General features: G+C 40.3%; 1 protein-coding gene across 1 annotated transcript in view; it reads right to left on the minus strand.

Annotated features, from left to right (window-relative positions):
* The window catches only part of npffr2a (neuropeptide FF receptor 2a), a 49,982-nt gene extending 31,185 nt beyond the window's left edge, over positions 1 to 18,797 (minus strand). The window contains exon 1 of the mRNA XM_060908070.1: positions 18,461 to 18,797. Coding sequence (XP_060764053.1) covers positions 18,461 to 18,791 — 331 coding nt within the window. The 5' untranslated portion in view covers positions 18,792 to 18,797. The remainder of the gene's footprint in view (positions 1 to 18,460) is intronic.
* Positions 18,798 to 25,204: the final 6,407 nt, after the last annotated feature.

Below are 25,204 nucleotides of genomic sequence, written 5' to 3' on the forward strand. Positions count from 1 at the left end.
CAACACATTTGTCCCGCACTTACACTTTGTTGAATTAATTCAATATCATAGTCGCCACTGAAGTTCACTCGATCCTTGTTTACCGTCAATGGATCGGTCACTCGTCAAACAGTCTGCCAAAATCCGAGTAGGAAATGGCTGAGCGTAGCTGTCAGTCAAACACAAGTTAGCCAATGGGACAGCCCACCCACACGCAATAAACAGGAAGTGATTCAGTCTAACACTCCGTTTTTTGGAGCTTATTCTATAGACCCCTTCGCAGTAAACGTTATTCATACGTAAGCGGAAATTGCGCGCGCAGCCTGGACCCAAAAAAGACTCAGAAATGCCTAGTTGTTGTGTTTTCAGGTGTCAGAATTAGGGATCGACCGATATGTTTTTTTCAGGGCCGATACCGATACCGATTATTATGGAATTGGGATGCCGATAACCGATATGTGCAACCGATAAATGTAAACATTATAATTCACATGAAATTAAACATGACACACACTGACACAGACCTTCATATCCATGAAATGTATGTTTAATTGTAAAATTGAACATGAAATTTTGTGCAGGGAGATGCCAGCAGCATTTGTACAATAAAGTCAAACATTAATTAGAATAAAATGAGAAATAAAATAATAATAAAATAAATATTCACCAATAAAAAAATAAATCACTCCCTACTATATTACAGCTCACCATTTTCAGTGGAAAATAAATGAAAATACACTCTGGATTCTTTTACACTAAGAACTAAGTAAGACTTACCAACTTCAAGTAGTTTTTAAATAACAAATCAAGTGTCAGGAGCTGCCTGCAGCATTTTTTAAAAAGTAAAATCAAACAAAGTAGGCTATCACTCCCTATTATGTAACAACTTAACAAGTAACCATCTACATTCTAATGCTTTAAATGCCCAAGCCTAATATTCCCAATTTAGGAGGATTATATTGTAGTGAAGGAAGCACAGTTGCTCTGCATGTTAAAAGGAGTGGCTGCTCCGAGTATATCGCTTTCCGAATCAGAAGCGCTAGCGAGGAGAATCACTTGCGCAAGAATTATAAATACTAGTGGAGTATATTACAGTGCAATGTGAAGTAGCATAAGAACATTTAAGTCAAGAGTTTAATTGATGTATTTCGTTCATTACCATTTATCCAAGCAAGTGTGCATCCACGACACAATTAATTACTGAGCCCACAACAAGCGTCCTGACAAACTCCCTACAGTATTACACAGCCTACTAGCACCATATCACACCTGGCTTGTTTAAATGTTCAAATAGCGCTTTATAAAGTTACCTAACATATACAAGTGCAATGTGCTTTTTGAGCACGAGTCACGTCATGAAGTTTACTCATCACCATAACAAATAGCCAGTAGACTTGCGCTAGCCTACAGAACACAAACACTACGTTTTATTTCGTCTTCCCTTGACCACCTCTCTGTATGGCTGTCATTCTACTGTTCGAGTAGAACTACTGACACATTCACAACGTTTCCAGACAGGGATTTAAAAATGACTGCAGCCTACGTTATGCTGGGGACTGCTTACTATGGACAACATTACATGTAGTTTCAGCGAGACTAGTTGGTTGTAGGCTAATTCAAGTGCTTCCTTCCGTAAGCTAAGTTTGTCTGGCTACACAGATGCAAATGGACAGTTTTAACGAGTAGTAGATGAAGAATGTAAACATATAATGATGTTGTGCTTTTGCAACTTGTGTGTTTGTGACTTATTGCGGCAAAAGCAGCGTGTCCTTACCTTGAAGTGGGATCTGCTTCTGCCCGAGTGCCCATACGGCCGCCTTGAAACAGTTCACAGCGTTTAGCTACGCTCAAAAATGAACACGCTACGCGTGTTGATTGGCTATATCTCTTGTGCCAAACAAATCAGATGTTGCGGTGGGCGGGACCGTGTTCTTGAACTCAGAGAGGCGAGTGCAGGAAAGGACGTGCAGTGACAGTCGCGTTAGGAACAAAATGGCTGCAAAAAGGCATGTTATCGGCATATCGGTGGAAATTATGGTCGATACCGATAACCCTAAAAATGCAGAATATCGGCCCGATATATCGGCCAGGCCGATTATCGGTCGACCCCTAGTCAGAATCGTAGCAGTGATGGGGTTAAAATGTTCAGAATTCCAGCAGGATCTCACCCATTCCAAAAAAATCACCGACGTGACTACAAGCCATCAAACGTGTAGAATGGGATGAAAGCACCATCAAAAATGCGCGGGTTTGCAGCGCCCACTTCATCACAGGTAAGATCAGGCTATTTATTAAATCTTTCTTTTTTATTCTTTCTAGTCTTCGTTTATTGATGTAGCAAAATACTTTGGTAACGTTTGTCTGATTAGCTGGGTCATAGTTACACAATGTAATGAATATTGTTAGCATGTTAACTTAGCTTTGCATGCAATTTTGTTTGTAGGAGAGGTCTCGCTTGACTCAAGCAGTCCAGATTTTGTGCCATCATTATTTGTGTATGCCGAAAATCACAATTTTAAAGCAAGGATGGAAAGGTAAAATTGTGTGCCCTCACTCTAAATGCCAACTTACGTTGACTGCTCTAACCTAGCTCCCGCCCCGTTCAGTTTCATTTCTGCTCTCTGCCTCTCGCTTTTTACGCAGCTCTGATTTCTCTTAGCTGCACTCTTTACACTATCATTCCTTTCATGCCATTACCTCCTGCAAATTGCTGTTTAGTGTTGGTATTTGCTGTTGTAGCTAAAGCCACATTGCCATCACATCACTGGCATAATTTGATTAAAACAAAATGAATATGAATGTCCCATTGTTAATCAAGTTGTACATGCCCGCACATAACATAATCATATGCGTCTAAAGACTTGTACGCACGAAGTTTTTCGTGGGTGTACACTGAAGTCTTGTCAATAAGGTACGAGCATATATCTGGCCATTGTATACCAGGGAACTTACTAACATCGTCCGTCCACTCTTTAATTAAATGCAGATCCGGTAGGCGATGTCCACTTGTTAGAGTTAACTTATTTATGTAGCATTCTCGATCTTGTAACGACAATTGTTCGGCATAATCTGACAGCTCATAATGCCGGTCTATGGGCAGCGCCATTGTTTCTGGGTCCAGGATGCGCGCGCATCCTAGCAACGGTCGGTTTGTTTACAAACATGCGAAGGGGTCTATATAAAGGCTGAGAAAACGCACATTCAGTGCGAAGTATTACACCACGTCAGTGCACATTACCAAGCCTTATTCTCCTGCGTAGATTCCCTGGGTTTCCGATCCTGTTCTTACACAGCAAATTCAGAAGTGTTAAATTTTGGGTGTTAGTGAAATTTGAGCAAAAGTAGAGTTAATTTTACTCTGATAGAGTTAAATCCATTATATTTGACTTCAGTTGATAAGTAGTTGGTGTCAAAATCGGGTGTAAAAACAAAGCGTCACTAAATCAAACCTGTCAGTGTAATTGTATAAATACTAACTCTGAACTTCTAACTCTCAACTCCGAGCCTGGGTTTTACACTTGAAGTGTTCATGTCACCCCGCCCACTGCATAGACACACATCGATTGGCTGAAGCCAGAAGATCTATGCGCGCTTGGAAGGTGGAGAATTACTCTGTCAAACATTACATTTAGATCCATTTTCAAATGTTTCAACTGCAAGATGGGTCAGAAATTATGGCACTGAGTATCAGATTGATTTGTTTGTATGCACTGGAGACCTACCTGTATTCAACAAAATCTGTAACATATTACATGAACAGCGTGCTTTAATAATAGCCTCTACTGTTGATACACTTTATTTTGATGAACACTTTCATGCATACTGGGCGGCACGGTGGTGTAGTGGTTAGCGCTGTCGCCTCACAGCAAGAAGGTCCGGGTTTGAGCCCCGTGGCTGACGAGGGCCTTTCTGTGTGGAGTTTGCATGTTCTCCCCGTGTCTGCGTGGGTTTCCTCCGGGTGCTCCGGTTTCCCCCACAGTCCAAAGACATGCAGGTTAGGTTAACTGGTGACTCTAAATTGACCGTAGGTGTGAATGTGAGTGTGAATGGTTGTCTGTGTCTATGTGTCAGCCCTGTGATGACCTGGCGACTTGTCCAGGGTGTACCCCGCCTTTCGCCCGTAGTCAGCTGGGATAGGCTCCAGCTTGCCTGCGACCCTGTAGAACAGGATAAAGCTGCTAGAGATAATGAGATGAGATGAGACTTTCATGCATACTGTATACAGGAACAAAGTAATGAACATGCTTTGATTTTTGTTGACCAGTTGACTTACTTTAGACCATTTTAGAAGCAATATTCTAATGAGAGTGAAAGGACATATATTGTTCCATATTGTTACATTTTTTAATGTGACTTCATTTTTTGGGGTGCAAATGTTTAAAATAAATGTTTAATTGTAAAGCACAAAATATGCCCACCTTTATTTCAGCAAACTTTAATTTGAAAATCATTTCCAGGAAGAGCTGTATTTACACCTTTTAAGTGTTAACACTTTTATAGTCAACAAATGATCCTCTGAGAGAGTTAATGTCTAACACTACATATCAGTGTTGAGAAAAACTAACACTGGATGTTGTTAATAAGTGTTAACTTTTAACTCCAAAAAGAGCGAAAAATGACACCAAATTAGTGTTAAGGTACCAACACTGCAAAAATAGTTAAATTAACACTCATGGGGTGGACCCATATAGACACTTTAAAAGTGTTGAAATTAAATCTGACAGTGTTAATTTGGGTATGCGGATTTTGCTGTGTAGTTTCTGTTTTTGTCTTTGCCGGACTTAGCCTGTTCGTGCCTTGCTAGTTTCACGTTTACGAGAAGCCTGACGTTTTGGATTGTTTGCCTGTGTTTTCACAATTGTTAATAAACATTACTTCTTAGGTTAATATGGGACGGCTTTGGGCTGAGGTGCCCTTGAGTGAGGCACCTACCCCCCAACTGCCCCCCGGGCGCTGTTAGCATGGCTGCCCACTGCTCTGGGTATGTATGTGTGCTCATTGCTCACGTGTGTGTGCATGTGTGTGTTCGCTACTTCAGATGGGTTAAATGCAGAGATGAATTTCACAAGTGTGTGATGAATAAAGTTGTGCTTTCTTTCTTTCTTTCTTTCTTTCTTTCTTTCTTTCTTTCTTTCTTTTTGCACTTGCATCCATCTCCTACCGCTCTCTGACAGTGGGAGGTACATATGTCGCACATATAAAATAATTGATAGTGCGTATGAAAAAGGCTTTGGATGAAATGTCTCAACTACTGGACGAAATGGTCATTGGACAAAGTGTCCTGATCCCCCTTTAACTATACTTGGAACTGAGATGATCATCTTTCAAACCTGAAAGGTCGATCTAAACAGATGTACTTCTGCTTTTCAGAACAAATTCTCTTCACTTACATTCTTTCTCCTCACTGTTTTATCGTTGGTTAGCCACAGTGCTCATTTTTTTTAGTCTTACATCTCATGATACCGGTGTTTATAATGATTCATGTGTGGTAATTTTCGCTCCTTAATCTCTGGATTTGAACTCTATTTGCCTGTGAACCAAAATGAAGAAAGCAACTCCACATGTGTGAACCTAAGAATATAAAGGAGCTTGAAATATTTGGTATGAAGATGTGGTCTAACAGCTGTCTACTGTACAAGTGTCTCTTACCTTGTTAGTCATTAGAGGAAGAGACAGTGCTGTTATTAAGGGGAAGCAAACATTGATTGTGTAAATTCTGATCATTTTCAAAATAAACTTTGCAGAAACAATATTACAAATGGATATTTTTAAGTTTGAAAAATATATTGTGTTCAAACCTGAGTGTCTGTACAGTATGCAAGACATTTATTTTCCATGAAGGATTCCAATATATATATAATTTATTTGGCTGTATACATACACTACCGTTCAAAAGTTTGGGGTCACCCAGACAATTTTGTGTTTTCCATGAAAAGTCACACTTTTATTTACCACCATAAGTTGTAAAATGAATAAAAAATATAGTCAAGACATTTTTCTGGCCATTTTGAGCATTTAATCGACCCCACAAATGTGATGCTCCAGAAACTCAATCTGCTCAAAGGAAGGTCAGTTTTATAGCTTCTCTAAAGAGCTCAACTGTTTTCAGCTGTGCTAACATGATTGTACAAGGGTTTTCTAATCATCCATTAGCCTTCTGAGGCAATGAGCAAACACATTGTACCATTAGAACACTGGAGTGATAGTTGCTGGAAATGGGCCTCTATACACCTATGGAGATATTGCACCCAAAACCAGACATTTGCAGCTAGAATAGTCATTTAGCACATTAGCAATGTATAGAGTGGATTTCTGATTAGTTTAAAGTGATCTTCATTGAAAAGAACAGTGCTTTTCTTTCAAAAATAAGGACATTTCAAAGTGACCCCAAACTTTTGAACGGTAGTGTATGAGTACTATTGCCTGCTAATTATTTCAGTAACACAGTCATGTTCAGTTGTCTTTAGGCTCAAAATAAATTCACTGCAATGACACGGTGGTGCAGTGCTTCACACTGTTGCCTCACAGCAAGAAGTTTCTGGGTTCAAACCTCACAGCTGACTCTAGCCTTTCTGTGCATGTTCTCCCTGTGCTTGTATTGGTTTACTCCGAAAGACATGCGGATTAGGTCAACCGGTTACTCTAAATTGACCAGAGTTGTGAAAGTGAATATTCATTTCTATGATAGTCCTGCAATAGATTGGCGATGTATCCAGGGTGTACCCCACCTCTCACGCAAATTCAGCTGGGATTGGCTCCAGCTCACCCACGACCCTGACAGATAAGCGGTATAGATAACGGATGAGTGGGTAAAAATCACTACCTTCCTGCTGACTGTGACAGGTAACAAAACATCACATTACTGGCATTTAGCAGATGCTCTTATCCAGAGCAACGTACAATGTACCCAGAGCATCCTGGGGAGCAGGTGGGGATTAGGTGCTTTGCTCAAGGGCACTTCAGCCATTCCTGCTGGTCCAGGGAATCAAACCAGCACCCTTTGGTTTTGTAAGGACCCTTTACAACTTTAATATTATTACATTTAATTATTAATAACAAATTAAAAACCTTAATTAGTTTCATTACTAAAACAAACAAATTAATCAAAAGCATTTTGGTTTTAGTTCTATTTTAATTTCTGTCATTAATTTGTTTAATTGCTTTTCTGTTTACTCCTTATTAATTCATTTTTCCATGTTTATTTATTTTTGTATATATTGCTTCCTAGGCTCCAGCTTGCCTGCGACCCTGTAGAACAGGATAAGTGGCTATAGATAATGGATGGAAGGATGGATGGATGGATGGATGGATATTGCTTCCTAAGTTATATTTATTTACTCCAAGCTCTCACAAAGAAATTCTTTTGTCTAAAGCTATAAAGCAATCTGAACATGCATGCATTTATAATGAGTCAAAACACAGGTGCCAACACTGTTTTGTCCTATTAGCAAAAGATCTTCATGCACCTCATGCCGATGCTGACCAAATTTCCTCAACATCCAAGGTCCTCTCATGAATAGCTTAAGATGACTTTATCTCATTTTCATCTCCACATCATTGGACACCAACATTCATTTCATGAATGCTTTCATAAAATTTTGATGGGTAGCGTTGACTTGATACAGCAGCCAGGTTCTTTATACACAACTGAACTAAGTACCTCTCCAGACAAAGACAGGTTGCCCAACACCATACTAAAATATAAAGTGCCTTAAGGTGCTGGGCCACCATGATTTGCCAGAATAGCTTCAATGAACTCTTGAACTAGACTGGAAGGATGAACACCATCCTTTCAAATGATATTCCTGCAGTTGGTGTTTTGATGATGGTGCTGGAGTGCTGTGTAACATCAATATCTCCCACAGCTTTTCAACTAGGTTGTGATCTGGTGACAGCAAAGGTCAGGTCATATTGATTTATATAATTTTCATACTCATCAATCCATTCCATGAGCTTTCACGTCCTGTGATTGGGAGCAGGGTCATTCTGAAAGAGAGCATTCCCATCACACGGAATGCCATTTCAGTCAATATTAAATAAATATGCCTGTGAAATAAGTGACAAATATAAATAAATCAATCAACCTTTATTTCAGACACAAGAGTGGTCCATAGATACTACATAAGTACATAAAAAAAACATACAGACATATTATAGATTTAGTAAAAAAATAAACAACTAAAAAAAAATCATAGACATCCATGAAAAACTCAGGTCGTCACATACAATACAGACTGCATCTCCAATGGTTCCACAATGTGGAGGTAAATCTAACTGCACTCATTGCAGGATTCACTAAGGCTACAATTATACCATTGCTAGATGCTGTTAACTTACACATACATCTGTACATAAGATTCCTGAGTACAGCAGGACATGTGGGGACATCAACTTGCACAAAAAGATAACTAGCACTACTCCATCTGGGCACTTTTAATAACAGCCTCATTCCATCATTATACAACCCCGATTCCAAAAAAGTTGGGACAAAGTACAAATGGTAAATAAAAACGGAATGCAATGATGTGGAAGTTTCAAAATTCCATATTTTATTCAGACTAGAACATAGATGACATATCAAATGTTTAAACTGAGAAAATGTATCATTTAAAGAGAAAAATTAGGTGATTTTAAATTTCATGACAACAACACATCTCAAAAAAGTTGGGACAAGGCCATGTTTACCACTGGGAGACATCCCCTTTTCTCTTTACAACAGTCTGTAAACGTCTGGGGACTGAGGAGACAAGTTGCTCAAGTTTAGGGATAGGAATGTTAACCCATTCTTGTCTAATGTAGGATTCTAGTTGCTCAGCTGTCTTAGGTCTTTTTTGTCGTATCTTCTGTTTTATGATGCGCCAAATGTTTTCTGTGGGTGAAAGATCTGGACTGCAGGCTGGCCAGTTCAGTACCTGGACCCTTCTTCTACGCAGCCACGATGCTGTAATTGATGCAGTATGTGGTTTGGCATTGTCATGTTGCAAAATGCAAGGTCTTCCCTGAAAGAGACGTTGTCTGGATGGGAGCATATGTTGCTCTAGAACCTGGATATACCTTTCAGCATTGATGGTGTCTTTCCAGATGTGTAAGCTGCCCATGCCACATGCACTAATGCAACCCCATACCATCAGAGATGCAGGCTTCTGAACTGAGCGCTGATAAGAACTTGGGTCATCCTTCTCCTCTTTAGTCCGAATGACACGGCGTCCCTGATTTCCATAAAGAACTTCAAATTTTGATTCGTCTGACCACAGAAGAGTTTTCCACTTTGCCACAGTCCATTTTAAATGAGCCTTGGCCCAGAGAAGATGTCTGCGCTTCTGGATCATGTTTAGATACGGCTTCTTCTTTGAACTATAGAGTTTTAGCTGGCAACGGCGGATGGCACGGTGAATTGTGTTCACGGATAATGTTCTCTGGAAATATTCCTGAGCCCATTTTGTGATTTCCAATACAGAAGCATGCCTGTATGTGATGCAGTGCCGTCTAAGGGCCCGAAGATCACGGGCACCCAGTATGGTTTTCTGGCCTTGACCCTTATGCACAGAGATTCTTCCAGATTCTCTGAATCTTTTGATGATATTATGCACTGTAGATGATGATATGTTCAAACTCTTTGCAATTTTACACTGTCGAACTCCTTTCTGATATTGCTCCACTATTTGTCAGCGCAGAATTAGGGGGATTGGTGATCCTCTTCCCATCTTTACTTCTGAGAGCCGCTGCCACTCCAAGATGCTCTTTTTATACCCAGTCATGTTAATGACCTATTGCCAGTTGACCTAATGAGTTGCAATTTGGTCCTCCAGCTGTTCCTTTTTTGTACCTTTAACTTTTCCAGCCTCTTATTGCCCCTGTCCCAACTTTTTTGAGATGTGTTGCTGTCATGAAATTTCAAATGAGCCAATATTTGGCATGAAATTTCAAAATGTCTCACTTTCAACATTTGATATGTTGTCTATGTTCTATTGTGAATACAATATCAGTTTTTGAGATTTGTAAATTGTTGCATTCCGTTTTTATTTACAATTTGTACTTTGTCCCAACTTTTTTGGAATTGGGGTTGTATGCCACATGGAGCTTATGGATGCTACTGCTCTTATATCTCCTCCACAGATGGGCAGTGTACATCGGCATAAAAAATGCTTTAAAAAGTGCTACTTTAACATTCCACATTCCAATGAACACATTCCAAATTTTCTTATAAGCATGTTAGCTTGAGCATATACCATTCGATACTGTCTATAGATATCACAATCATCAGACAAATCATCAGTTATGTAATGGCCCAGATACTTAGCCTCACTGCATATGCTGAGAGCTATACCAGACAAGAAGAAATTAGGAATGGGCAATTTCTTATCATCTTTACTTCTAATAATCATTATATTACTCTTCTTGGCATTGTATTTAATATCGAAGTCATAGCCATACTGAGAGCATATTCTCAACAGCTGTTGAAACCCAGCACTGCATGGACACAGAATCACCAAATCATCTGCATACATCAGGTGATTGATGATGCGGTCAACAATCATGCAGCCTGTTCTACAGCTGTTTAGAAGTGTTGAGAGACCATCCATATATATGTTAAAGAGAAAAGGGGACAACAAACTCCCCTGCCTGACTCCATTTCCAACTTTAAAAGGGTCAGACATATTGTTACCCCATTTCACAAACATAGACTGCTGCCCATACCAGTACACTGTCCACACGGCAATGGATTCAGGTGAATCCGATACAGTTGTTTATCGTTTCGGCCTGGCGTCCACAAGGCACCGGCGTTTTGGGTGCCCCAAAACGCAATCTTTTGAGAACGGGTTCCAGAGTGGAAAGATCTGGCAACGTTGCCGTTACGAAGTCGTCTGGATGAGTAGAACGGATTTGTTTATGATGACGTCACAACCACATGACTGTGAGTGCTTCACGCCGGGTAGAAGTGTAACGAACTCGATGTGAGTTGTCAACAAATCCTATAACTTGGTTCATGAAACGCGCTTACAAAATATTTTCACTGTGAATATTTATTGTGTAATGGTGCAAAGTGAGAGAGAGAGAGAGAGAGAATAGCCCTTAGGGCAGAGTCAATCCCGCCAGCAAAAATAGGGGAAAAAAGGAGCGATCTCACCTCTTCAGATGTTGGTTTAAGTCCTACAATACATTCCTCAAAAAGGGCGTAGAACAAATTAATCCATCAACGTGTAGCATTCAATTTATTCCGGACCATTAAAGACGCCGCCTTCCGCATAGAATCATACGTCATCCTTGCCGCCATATTGGATAGGTCAAAGCGGAGAATAAAGATGCCTCATTCATGTGCTGCATTTAACTGTACCAACAGGTTTACCATCCAAATGAGATCACATGGGATTACCTTTCACAGGTGAGACTGGAAAAATACTTTTCATTGTATTTGGTCATTATAATGTAATTTTACGAACAGATTTTTCTGACTTTGTGGCTAATATGAAGTCTCGCGCATAATAGTTTATGCGCATGCGTCCTTACTTCTTCTATTGTTCTGGTGTCTCCGAAGGGACCGTCTTACAGCGCCCCTAGAGGTATGGCATGTGTATTGCATCGTTTTCAGCAAGCGTTGCGTTGCCATATGGACCTGATATTTTACTGATCGTTGTCCATTTGGACGCGATATTTTTTTAAATAACATCTCGTTGCCGTTGTCGTGTGGAAGATTCTAATTAGAACCTTGGGAACTCCTCTATTTAGTAGCTTTAAGAACAATTTCTCGTGGTTTACACGATCAAAGGCCTTAGAAGCATCAATGAAGCACATAAAAATGGTTGTGTTGTGCCTATTATACAGATGAAGGATCTCTTTTAGTGCAAAAATGCACATATCAGTGCCATGTTTAGGTTTAAAGCCAAATTGGTTGTCCGAGGTCACAGCAACCTCCTCCAACCGATTCAGCAAAATCCTCTCCAAGACCTTTGACAGTATGTTAGCTAAGGCTATGGGTCGGTAATTATCCAGAGAGTTTATCTTACCCGCCTTGTCTTTAATAATGGGCAACAGCATAACAGAAAGCATTGAGTCAGGTAAAACTCCATGAACTAAAAACCAGAGAAGCACATAGAAAGTAATGGACAGAGTTTTCTGCTTGCATATTTCAAATGCTCTACAGTGATCTTATCTGTACCACATGCCTTATTGTCTTTCAAGGACATGACTGCATTAAATATCTCTTGTGGGGAGACAGTAACAATCTCATTATCTTGTATTTCACCCACTACAAAGGTGTTACTTTTCACACAGTTAAACAGCTCCCTATAGTGCTTCTGCCATAGCTTAGTAATTTCATTGACACCAATGATGCCATCAATATTAGTTGGTAAAGATGTTTTACAAGTGTTTAAAATTTTAATTTCTTTCCAAAATTCCTTGTGATTATTATTATACAGTTTCTTTGCAAGAGAATCAGACCTCAAGGTATTTTCATATGACTTAATAAAACGCAAGGCATATTTAAACTTTGCATTTGTTATTTTCTTATAGTCAAACAACGGACCTTGCCTGATTTTACCTGCAGCAGCCCATGCTTTAAAAGCACTTCTAGCTTCTGCATGAAGCTCGCTTACAAAATCATTCCAACCTGGCTTGATGCTATGAGAGCTGGTTTTACACAATGACCCACTTGAAACAAGGAGAGACCTCACAATATGCTCATACATATCACATAAATCAGTGCTATGTTGAGGGTTCTTGCAATTAATATCATAGCATAAGATGGCATCCCTTGATACATAAATATTACTAAGCATTGTATCCGATAGGTGACTATAATCAAATAGATCTTTTTCAGACAAATTACCCCATGCTATTTTTCCCATGTTTAAATTGGTATCAACAAATGTCTGAGCAGGTACACAATCCATATCAACTGACAAGGAGAAGGGTACATGATCTGTAGTGGCAAATTCATAGTTAATCCTAACAGCCTCAATTGAATCATGAGCATCCGCTGTACAGACACAATGATCTAACCATGAGGTAGTGTGCCATGCATCGCTAATATAAGCCCATGTTTACATTAGACCGTATCAGCGGATCATCAGATTAATGTTTTTAAAACGATTAGTGTGCACACAGCAACACCAATACACGATTTGCGTGCACACAGCAATACCAATACACGGATACGCTCGGCTCCGCAGGCATCCTGCGCTCCAAATCACTCCGCCCTGAACAGCGAGTGCCCTCTGGAGGGTGCGCACTCCGGCCTTGCGCAGCTCACAGAGCACGCGAGTGAAGTGAACAAGCTGTGATTCAGGACTGAGCCGCTGTGTGTGTGATCCCAGCGCATATCACTTACCACTTGCAAGTGGAAGGATGGCAAGCCTAAAGACAATCATAACTACACAATGGGCAGTATTTGCATCAGTATTTGCAGTATTTTCATACTTTTATAGTCTTTAATGAAAGGTGATACAAGGCGGATGTCCGCGCCGTTTTTCAGCAGTCGCGTCACATGACCAACGCCAACGAATCAGGAAGGTGGATGTCACAGTGGCGTTGTCCAATGAGATGCCAGCTAGAGCTCAGCACAGCGTATCCGCGTATTCTCAATGTTTACACAGCACCGGAGCTGACACGATCTGGATTGAATACGTGGACGCTGGCGGATTCCCGTTTCCCGGCGTTTCCAGGCGGTTTAATGTAAACGGACAGTGCATCCGCAAAGAAAACGAGACAGATACGGTCTAATGTAAACGTAGCCTAAGTGTAGTTGTCATCAGGCAGGAGCACTTTACTAGATAAGATCAGGCCATTATCAGAACAGAACTGCCCAACATGTTTAGCAAAAACAGAGTGGTTATCAGAGACATCTGCATTAAAATCGCCCACAATAAAAAAGCAAGTAGAGGCATTATCTTCTATAAAGGACATAATGAAAGACAGTCTATTGAGAAATTCATCTTCATTTTGAGAGCACTCATAAGGTGTATAAATATTCAAGACAATAAAGTTCTTATCTCCACAAATGAACTTAAGTCCTATGGCCCAGTCCACACCCAGTCTAATTACATTAACCAGTTGGTCATGCTTTTTGTGCCACAGTATAGCAACACCGCCAGCAATTCTGCCCCTTATAATTCTAGTACTCAGGTCCATAGTGGATTCACCAGCTCCATAAAAATTCTTATGTAGACAGTTCAGACTCTCTAGATCTTGTTTAGGTAAAAACGTCTCTTGAACACACAGTACATCACAAGTCTCTAAAAGTTTGTCCACCACAAAGCGGCGCGCTTTGTCTGCCTCAGTGTGCCCAACACGCAAACCACGCGCGTTATAAGACACTATATTAATTCTAGTCATTTATTCATGATGATCTACGTGGCCTTCTTTTCCCCGGGACGTTACAGTTACAATTGCACTTCCAGGGCTCTTCTCCTCTATGCCATATATATAAATATATAAATAAATGTAACTATATAAATGAATCAATATAGTTCAATAAATACTTTTTAATTACAATTAAAAAGTGTTATTAAAAGGAAAGGTGATGTAATACAATCGTAATAATGCCTCTGTCCTAACTTTCTGAGTGTGTTGCTGTCAGTAATAGCACTGAAAACCTGAATTCGGAACAGTCTCCAAACATGGCCGCTCCAGACTACACTTCCCAAGCACCACAGTGCCCCTCATCTCTGGAATTCTAGGAAGTACACTTGTTTCCCATTTCTCCATAATTTCTTCCCTTTATAAGCCCAGCACTCACCAAAGCTCGCTGCAAAGTATTGTTCTGTGTCCCCGTGCCTGATCATACTGAGCCTTCTTACGATTCTGCCTGGCTTCTAGTGCGCTTGACTTTTGGTTACATTTATTTCCAACTATGATTATTCGCCTGCCCTTTGACATTCTCAGGGCTGTGAAAAATCCGCAGAATTCCGCGAATTTGGCCGCCAAGAATATAATTTTTGTAAATCATCTAATTTTGCAATAAAAAATTGGGGGGGGGGGGGGGGGGGTTGTCTACCGACCGCTAGTAGTCTCGTACAGCGAGTGTCACCATGCCGGCGAGTCTGGGAAAGAGCTTACCGCAAATTGTTCTTTCTGTAACGACATCGTAATTTTTTTGGTATCTTTTTTTCTTTTACGACAATGACAGACCAGTTTACGGCATTTGTGCCATGCTTACAAACCACAGTGCAAATCTTGTGTTCTTTTCGTTTTACCATTGTGCTCTTTAAACACGCTTTCGATATCAATGGTTTTGAAAAGGAGAATATCGCGGTATGTCCGCGTCACGGAGGGACATCGTTCAGAGGGAGGACGGTGAGACCGACAATGTCAAAAACATTGACAAGGAAAACGGCATCAAAAATCCATGGAATTGGCGATGGCTGGAGTTTAAAGCCGGTAGTGAATATCTCCATGAGCACATACGGAAGATAAAAGAACCGGGGAAAGCTTACTGCATCTTGTGCCATCAGGATGTGAAGTACGGTTCTGGTGGAAGAACACGTTTAGTTGACCATGTTAAAGGGAAAAACCATGCGGAATTGGTGAAATTGAAGCTGTCGAACTATAGATTACCAGGTAGACCATCTTGTTCACATTTATTATTTATGTAGTTTTAACTTATGTTATTGTTCATAATGTTCATTGTTGGGCGGCACGGTGGTGTAGTGGTTAGCGCTGTCGCCTCACAGCAAGAAGGTCCTGGGTTCGAGCCTCGTGGCCGGCGAGGGCCTTTCTGTGCGGAGTTTGCATGTTCTCCCCATGTCCGCGTGGGTTTCCTCCGGGTGCTCCAGTTTCCCCCACAGTCCAAAGACATGCAGGTTAGGTTAACTGGTGACTCTAAATTGACCGTAGGTGTGAATGCGAGTGTGAATGGTTGTCTGTGTCTATGTGTCAGCCCTGTGATGACCTGGCGACTTGTCCAGGGTGTACCCCGCCTTTCGCCCGTAGTCAGCTGGGATAGGCTCCAGCTTGCCTGCAACCCTGTAGAACAGGATAAAGCGGCTAGAGATAATGAGATGAGATGAATGAGACTTGTAAATAGTTGTATATAGTTTTTGACTAGAATCTGTCTAACATGAACAAGAAAGACATTTTGGTATTGAATCAGTTCAAAAACAAGAACATTAGTGACTATTATTTAATAGTCAGTCTAGAATTTCCCCCCTGGAAAAGACATTATGGTACCCAATGAATTGATACGAATCGACACAAGAATATAAGTGAATTTACAATATGGGGTATGTTATTGATATATTTTCATTCTTCAAGTGAACCCTTATCAGTTAAAAGGTAAATCAGTTCATATTGTATTATTTCAACATAATAATTACAGTTCAAATTAAATGGCATGGTTGAGAAAATACTTGCTTTCAGGAGATGCTTCAAATCTATCAATATACACAAAATCTGTTCAGCTTCTGGGGGGATGCGTCCCCCAGACCCCCTGCTAAAATTGTTTCCTCGGATTTTATCATTTCTATTTCACAGTCCTGCATTCTGTTTGTGAATCGACCAAACCTTGCCCGTCCCTGGCTGTGCCTTCAGATTGCTGTATTGGATTTGATTACTGGTTTGCGATGCACCCGCTCTCCCCGCGTTTGCATCTGTAAGTGCCTGCACCCTGACAGTTGCAGGCATCAAATTCTAACTTTGTTTATAAAGGGTGTTTCAAAAAATTTGACATCATTTCCCAATCTAATAACTTTGCCAATTCTCATTCAATTGGCCTCAAATTTTAACAGCATGTGTGGAAACAGGTCAAAATTTTATGTTTTAATGTTTTTTATTTTTATCTTTTTAGGTATAGAAATGCCATTCACTGGAAAAGAAAAGGCGTTTTGTGTGTTAGAGTACGCTCAAACACAGTCGAACAAGACTGTGCAGTGTGTATTTATGAGAGAATTCTCTAAAAATGCACTGTTACCAGAAAAGACTGTTACCAAAGACATGCTGACTTGACATCTGCCATGTCTCAGGTGGTGTGCATAATGAAAATTTGTGAAATTGTTCATGGAATCCACATACCTTTGAATTTCTCATTGAAATTTTGAGGAATAAATCTTCTCAACATTAAGCCTGTTCAATTTCATCTGCCTAGACTATGTAGTTTCTGGGATATTTACATCTCAAATAATATCTAATTTTTTGAAACACCCTGTATTTATAAAATACAATTAAGTTGTTCAGTAAAACTATTTAAAATCTTTTCTTTGTACTTTTGTCAGTTTGTGTGAATTAACAAATCACAGATTTTAGATTTTATTGCATTTTAGAAAATATCCCAACTTTTCTGGAAATGGGGTTCATCTCATCTCATTATCTCTAGCCGCTTTATCCTGTTCTACAGGGTCGCAGGCAAGCTGGAGCCTATCCCAGCTGACTACGGGTGAAAGGCGGGGTACACCCTGGACAAGTCGCCAGGTCATCACAGGGCTGACACATAGACACAGACAACCATTCACACTCACATTCACACCTACGGTCAATTTAGAGTCACCAGTTAACCTAACCTGCATGTCTTTGGACTGTGGGGGAAACCGGAGCACCCGGAGGAAACCCACGCGGACACGGGGAGAACATGCAAACTCCACACAGAAAGGCCCTCGCCGGCCACGGGGCTCGAACCCGGACCTTCTTGCTGTGAGGCGACAGCGCTAACCACTACACCACCGTGCCGCCGGAAATGGGGTTTGTATGAAATATTTAAGAAATAAGTTTTTATTTCAAAATGACATTTTTCAAATTACTTTTATTTCATAATTCTACATTTCTTTATTTCAAGGGGTCTTTATTTACTAATGCCATATTTATTTCCCAGCACTTTTAATTTCCATCTGTTATATTTGCAAACCCCTAGTTTTTCCTGTTATTTGTCACCTGTGGTTGCAAAGCTGATTTAGCTATAATCCAACTCCTACAGGAGATGATGGAGATGGGGTAGATCATTTGAAGCAATGTTAAACTGCATCATAGCAAACGTAGCAAAATTACTCCAGGGATAGTTTAAGTCAGCTTCACATGGTCTCTATTAAGCAATGCACATTCTATCATTTATTCCTGTATAAATTCTGTAGAAATAAGTATTTGTAATTAGTTATCAAATTGATATCATACATTCTTAGCTTTTAGACTAGTAAGATAAAAGACATCATGACCATAAGCAAGTACAACTAATTATTTTCTCTTACAAATGGTAATATCATAGTGAACTTTACATGACATTTTCCCTTTGCTTGAGACGTTACAGCAAACACCTTAGTGTTGTTCCTTTATAGGTCCATTTATTGAAAATGGCATGTAACTCAACACACTAATTACTGAAAGTCTAACAAAAGCCACAGTGATAATACATTTCATATGATTTTGAAGAAACCTTAAGCATATTGAAGCTGCTGTAAAAAATAAGTTAATAAGATTAATTCATTAAAATGTACAGTACAACAACACTGCAGGAGAAGAATTGGGAATTACTAGTCTAAATGAAATCAATTGCACTAACCTGTAATAATGTTGTCAAGAAGAGTTGTTGGCATGCAAAAAATCCCAACGAGGAGGTCACTGACAGCCAGGTTGAGAATAAACAGGTTGGTGACAGTTCGCATATTCTTGCTCCTTAAGACAATAAAGCACACAACTCCATTGCCAACCATACAGACCAAGAAAATGAGCAAGTATGAAACTATGAAGATTGCTGCTACTGATGGCTTGTGCAGGTAAAATCCAACGTATGTGATGTTGCTTCGGCTTCGGCATATGGTGTGTTCTCTGGACACTTTGGGCAAAGTCCAGTTCCCATCATCCACAAGGGTGATGTTCAGCTCTGCGTCCATTTTTTTTTTTAAATATCTGAAACAGAAGCGGTTAGGTTGTTGATGGGTGAGTTGTTCCTCTCTCTCTCTCTCTCTCTCTCTCTCTCTCTCTCGCTCTCTCACTCACACCTTTTTTTTTTTTTTGCATAACTGTACTCCAAGTTATGAGTGTTACTGTGAATCTCCACAAAACCCATAATACACTGACTAAGACCGGGATTGCAGAGGCAATCAAATTTGTTTAGTTCACATCATAAATATCATAGCTACAATGCCAAAGAAACAACAAAAATGAATCTTTTCAGTTCTTGATCAGTTGCTCATCAGCAAAATAAAATGGTCCCTGATTTGAAGATGATGATCTACAGAATATAATGGTACGGTACATGCAGTCCTCCTCTTGCATGGTCTTCCTGCTCTTATCCGTTTAATGAGCTCCTTTTAATGGAGCAGATTTTATCAGAATAGGTAAAAACACTAAATTGCCTAAGGTAAGGGAATCCCAGCACCAGGGGAAGAAAAACAAAAGAAAACCCTCATGGTTTTAATCTTAATCCTGGTCCTGGGTTTGTCCTTTCCTGTACATTTTAATGTTTTTCCTGCTCATACCTCATACACCTGATCTAATTAGTCAGCTAATGAGCTAATTGGCAGCCTTTACAGCTGAAGTGGAAGTGTAAAGATGCACAGGGTACTCCTGGGGTAGGGATGCAATCTGTGATCTACAGTAATCTAGCCTGAAAGTGCATTAGGTGATGTGAATATCCAAACATGCAAGTGATATTTGCAAAGTGTACAAAAGATTAATAAAAGTGCAATTTAAACGAACTGGAATGAAAAAAAAAAATGTACACCAGTACCTACAATCCCAGAATTTGGCATGTACTATAAATGGAAAAATGTCATGGTTTATCAATTTAGGTAAAATGCATGCTGTATAAATCCTAATCCTGCCACAGAACCAGGGCTTACCTCTTTTTATTTATCAGAAAAAACCCCAGTGCAGAATCTGTTCCTTAATAAAAACAGAAAGGAGTCGAGTAAAGGCGTGAGCAGGATATTAACGGCTGAAGAATGAGCAATGATCATTATCACCACATGGACACAGGCTGGGCGGTTTTAGTCCCACATGCGCTCCAAAATCAAGCTGGAAAAGAATGTATACCATCATCCTGTGCTGCTGCTCAAAACTTTTTCTCTAACCGATAGCGGTGTGTGAGGGGATCTGCTCTTTTCTACTGATCACAGGCACGAGAGAGAGAAAGAGAGAGAGAGAGAGACACACACGTCACTGAGTGAGCGCGTCACAAGTGTGTGTGCGTGTGTGCGTGCACGTGTGTGTGTGTATGCTTCCGTTACAAACATTCATACAGTGTCTCAACAAGTACTCGTGCTACACATTAATTATACACTAGATCAGGTGCCTAAAATTGGACAGATCTATCTATCTATCTATCTATCTATCTATCTATCTATCTATCTATCTATCTATCTATCTATCTATCTATCTATCTATCTATCTATCTATCTATCTATCTAGTACAGTAATCTAATATACCATGCACTGAGAGGCTCCGGTTGAAATTATGGATTCTCTGAGGTGACTGGGGTAGTATTAATTTGTGAGAGGCACAGCCCTGAAGAAAACATTACTACACCAGTCACCGAAGAGACTCCATAATTACCAGAGCCTCTCAGTGCACGGTATATTTAACAATTATTCCACAAAATCGAGTCGTACACGAGCTGACAGCCGATGAGGCGTGTAGCACCGAGTTGGCTATAAGGCATATACGACAAGATTGATTGAAATAACTGCTTTATTCTATCTACATTCACTGGATTTTGAGAAACGGAGCATTTTTGTGGCTACTGCCTCACACAGAGGTGCTAGCTACTATGTCATCGTGTTGAAAGAATGTAAGAATGAGTGTAATAATCGTGCACTGCGCATGCGCATACACATGTTCCGATTAAAATGACCAGTGAGTGTGTACAATTCGGTTCACCATTCGAAATAAATGGACTAGACTAAAGAAATCGCTTTCAGACATGTTCATGCTTATTACAGAGGGAACGTGTGTTCCTATTTTAAAATATACTCCAGGTTGTTCCACTTTCCTCGCCTTCTTCAGCCAGTGGTCCCTTGTGTGATGTAGATGTGATGCACTTCTGAGTTGTTACAGGAAGTTGTCGAAAAGAGACCACTGAGCTCTAGCACTGGGCCTTTTCCGGGAAATAAGAGTTTCGGTCATGGTGACAGCATGTGTATGTCAGCCTCGGTTCAGAGGTTTCAGTTTCAAAAACTGTAAGAGGTAAGACAGACACTTTGTATATTTTACTTCTGTGATTTTTAAATTGTTCATTTTTGTAGCTACTGCCTCATAGAGTAAATATATATGCTATATTTACTGTATGGACATGGTATCAGAAAATAATTTTATTTATAAGCAGTAGCCACATGTACCCATCGGGTAACTATTTTTATTTTGTGCAAATTCGATAAATAAAAGCTTTATACAAAACATCTGACAAACTCATTTCCGCTTAGAATGTAAACAAACCGGTGAAATGACAGTAGCAATTTGCGAAAAAATGCTATAATAACAATTCTTGAAAAATAAAAAAGGATATGTTCTTACCATCAAATACTTTCATTCCATATTTTGTTGCGCTTTTTTATTTTTATTTTTTGGGGATTTGTTTTCGAGTAGTTTTTATTTCATCCTCAGCTGATTCAGCAACACGCTCCACCATTTTGTTTTTCTCTACTCACGGTATATGAGCTGATAGCCTAGTAGTACAGTAGCCAATCAGAGTGTGCGATTGCTCATATCCAGTGACTGTGGATAGAATAATTTTTATCCCTCATTAAAAAAGTCCAAACTAAAAGTGTTAACTACAAAGAATTAGAAATAAATCTGAAAAAAAAAAATCACTCGGCATGATCATGATACGGACATCTACACACACAGAAATGCTCACCGAGCCAAAACTGTGACTCGATATCTATATCAATCTATCTTATATAGCAGCGATGAGAGGGCCGAGCAAGTCAGGAGGGCAGAGTTGCCACTGAAACTTGATCTGGATCAAGTTTCCCAAAAGCATTGCAGCAGAAAGATTATTAAATGGTTGAGCGAGTAGTACAGTGAATGCTCTCTCTCTCTCCTAGTTAAGACAATCTTAACTTTACGATGTTTTTGGGAAACTCAGTCTTGATCATGTTAAAAGTGTGACTGATGAATATTGGACACAATTAGTAGCATGTGTAAATTCTCTTAATAGCTTTCATTACAAAAACCAGTGTCTATGTCAGTTAAGTTGATGTAGTATTTGTGCAAAAGTATTAACTCCACCCCCCCCAAGAATATGACCTTTGACAACAAAAGTGAGTAACTGTCCTGTTATAACTGGACTTATTAAATTCCATATGCAGTAATTAAATTATACTAACAAACTTGTCACTGACATATGAACACTTTGAGATTCAGTGTTTTTGGTGCTATTCACTGCCTTTTCAGATAGCGGTGTTCTTTTGGCCCTGCGATGACCTGGTGACTTGTCCAGGGTGTACCCCACCTCTTGCCCAGAGTCAGCTGGGATAGGCTCCAGCTTGCCTGTGAACCTGCACAGGATAAGCGTTTATGGATAATGGATGGATGGATGGATGGCGTTCTTTTGGAACGCCTTCAAATGGACCAGCCAGAATATCCCCTTGAGCTGTGCTTCCGGTTTATACTTCACTGCCTGCTGAGTAGTTCAGGAAATCACTGATTCCCCATCTGCTTGATTATGTTGAAGCTTTAGACGGTAGCAAGTGATCCACATGTGCTTTCACTTGATGGTAACCAACTTGTACCTTATAGGATAAAGGTCCCCTATGTTGCAGAATTGTCCACAGCCTCTTGAGATGTCTGAAACCCCTTTTTGGTGGAAAACAAACCTTTGAATTTGCATGGCAACCAATGGAGTCTGCAGGTGTTTGACAAGGAAACACATAAAAATATTCTTAAAATGGCGGCACGGTGGTGTAGTGGTTAGCACTGTTGCCTCACAGCAAGAAGGTCCGGGTTCGAGCCCCGTGACCGGCGAGGGCCTTTCTGTGCGGAGTTTGCATGTTCTCCCCGTGTCCACGTGGGTTTCCTCTGGGTGCTCCGGTTTCCCCCACAGTCCAAAGACATGCAGATTAGCTTAACTAAATTGACTGTAGGTGTGAATGTGAGTGTGAATGGTTGTCTGTGTCTATGTATCAGCCCTGTGATGACCTGGCGACTTGTCCAGGGTGTACCCCGCCTTTCGCCCGTAGTCAGCTGGGATAGGCTCCAGCTTGCCTGCGACCCTGTAGAACAGGATAAAGCGGCTAGAGATAATGAGATGAGATGAGAGATATTCTTAAAATGTAAAAATATAATTGCAATGATTTATCAGAAGAGCTACATTAGTACTTAGGCGGCTGAAGACAGTTGTCAGTATTTAGATAAACTTCATCAGTGTCCTTTTAGCCAAACATCAGATCCCACTCTTGGCCGGTGGTGTCATTCCTGACATTTACAACTACCTCATGAAGTCTCCAGATAATTTACAACTAGCTCATTGACTCTCCCTTTTCCCACTCAGTAGCAAGGAATGTGCAGGTGTGTTTACTGTTGACGGTGCAGGACACACCACAGCAACTTTTAAGCATGGTGACAGCCTCTATCATCTATTTGCCACAGTGAATTGATACTGGTAGTGAGCATATGGTACTGGGCGTGCCTTGTGGAAGATTGACTTGGCATCACTCTGCACTCTTCTCTTCGCTCTGAAGTCTTGGCTTGTTCCATAGTGGTCCTTGAAAAGATCCTTGTGCTTCTCAAGCACCGTTTTCAGTCTGGGCTCTATATCATTTTGTAGTTTTGAAGAAATGGTTTGTTGCCTTTTATCACAACAAGTAGCAGATTCTACTCATTTCCTTCATATTTCACTGACACTAGATGTTTTTTTTTTCCAAGTGCAGGGTTGGTGTTACCTGTGTATGTAGACAGATGAATGATTACTGGCTGTAGAGAGCAGTTCTTCAGTTGGTCATGATAAATAGACTCTGGAACTAAGGACACTGATGCACCTGTATTCACATGAATTTTTACAAGTTTTCCAGACAACTTCAGTATGATAAAATCCCATCTTTTTTCCTTGAGCAGTGTAGAGTCTAAAGAGGTCCAGTGCACCATCATTGCAATCGTCAGAGGCATCAGTTTTTTCAGTTGTTGCTGTAACCAATTTGAGCTTTGCTTTCAAGCAGACCCATTTCAGATGGTCAACTTTACCACATCCATTGTTGTAGTTGAGTCACTAAACTTTGAGTCTGAGTCCAGTCTCGAGTCCCCAGTGTTCAAGTCCAAGTCATTAAAGAAAATTTCGAGTTGAGTCCGAGTCGAGTCTGAGAACAAGACTCCAACTGCACCATTTGATGGTGGCTGTTGCTGCCTTTATGTGAAACTGTCTCTGCTACTGTGTTGGACTAACGTTACTGCTCGACTGCCCCATTTTAGTTAATAGGCTACAGATAAAAAGCTTGTTCATCGCTCAGCAAGTCCCGCCCACTATCAACAGGGCAAATAACATGAGAGAGGGTTAACGCTAGCTAGTTCATCGTTCAGCAAGCCCTGCTATCAACAGAGCAATGAACACAACATGTCACTTATTTCTCTGGGTGGAGTCTTACCAAATGATGATTGAAGTTCGAGGTTCTCCCCGTCGTCTCCTCGATAGTTCTTCTGCACATAGAACACATAGCAGGGCATTTTGTTCCCACTGCACAAGAAGTCTTTATAAGCAAAGCAGACAATCCTAGGGGCTTCTCTCCAGGCATTTTAGCGCCATTAACGTTAGTTTGTCCCTGAACATGATGTATGAACAGGTGAATGTGCATTCTCTTGCACAAAATTAGTATAAAAATTAATGTAGATATAAATGTCTTATGCCAAATTATTATGACATGTTATAAAAAAATAAAGAAAAAATCCGAGTCCTCGTCTCCAATTTATGAGTCTGAATGCAGTTAATGCACGAGTCCGAGTCCAAGTCCGAGTCATCGGTGCTCAAGTCAACTCACAAGTCCTTAAAATTAGGGCACAAGTCAGACCGAGTACTACAAGCCTGTCCACATCCACGGCATGTTTCAGTGTGATAGTAGCATTAATTTGGCTGATGATTGTCTTTGCCACATCGATAGTCCTTCTGATTTTGATTTGATAAAAGAGCACTGTTGTTGAGTTCTTGAATCATCCTGACAGTTGTTACATGCACCATTACTCTTCTTGTGATGCCTTCTGTCATCTGAAATGCTGGAGACCTTGTGAACTCCCCCTTTTGGATTATCAGCATGTTCTCTCAATTCTTTTGCGTCTTAGTATGCCAACTCAAGAGCAATTCCAATCAGGGACAGATCC

The sequence above is a fragment of the Neoarius graeffei genome, chromosome 24 (assembly GCF_027579695.1).
Source record: "Neoarius graeffei isolate fNeoGra1 chromosome 24, fNeoGra1.pri, whole genome shotgun sequence".
Taxonomy (NCBI): domain Eukaryota; kingdom Metazoa; phylum Chordata; class Actinopteri; order Siluriformes; family Ariidae; genus Neoarius; species Neoarius graeffei.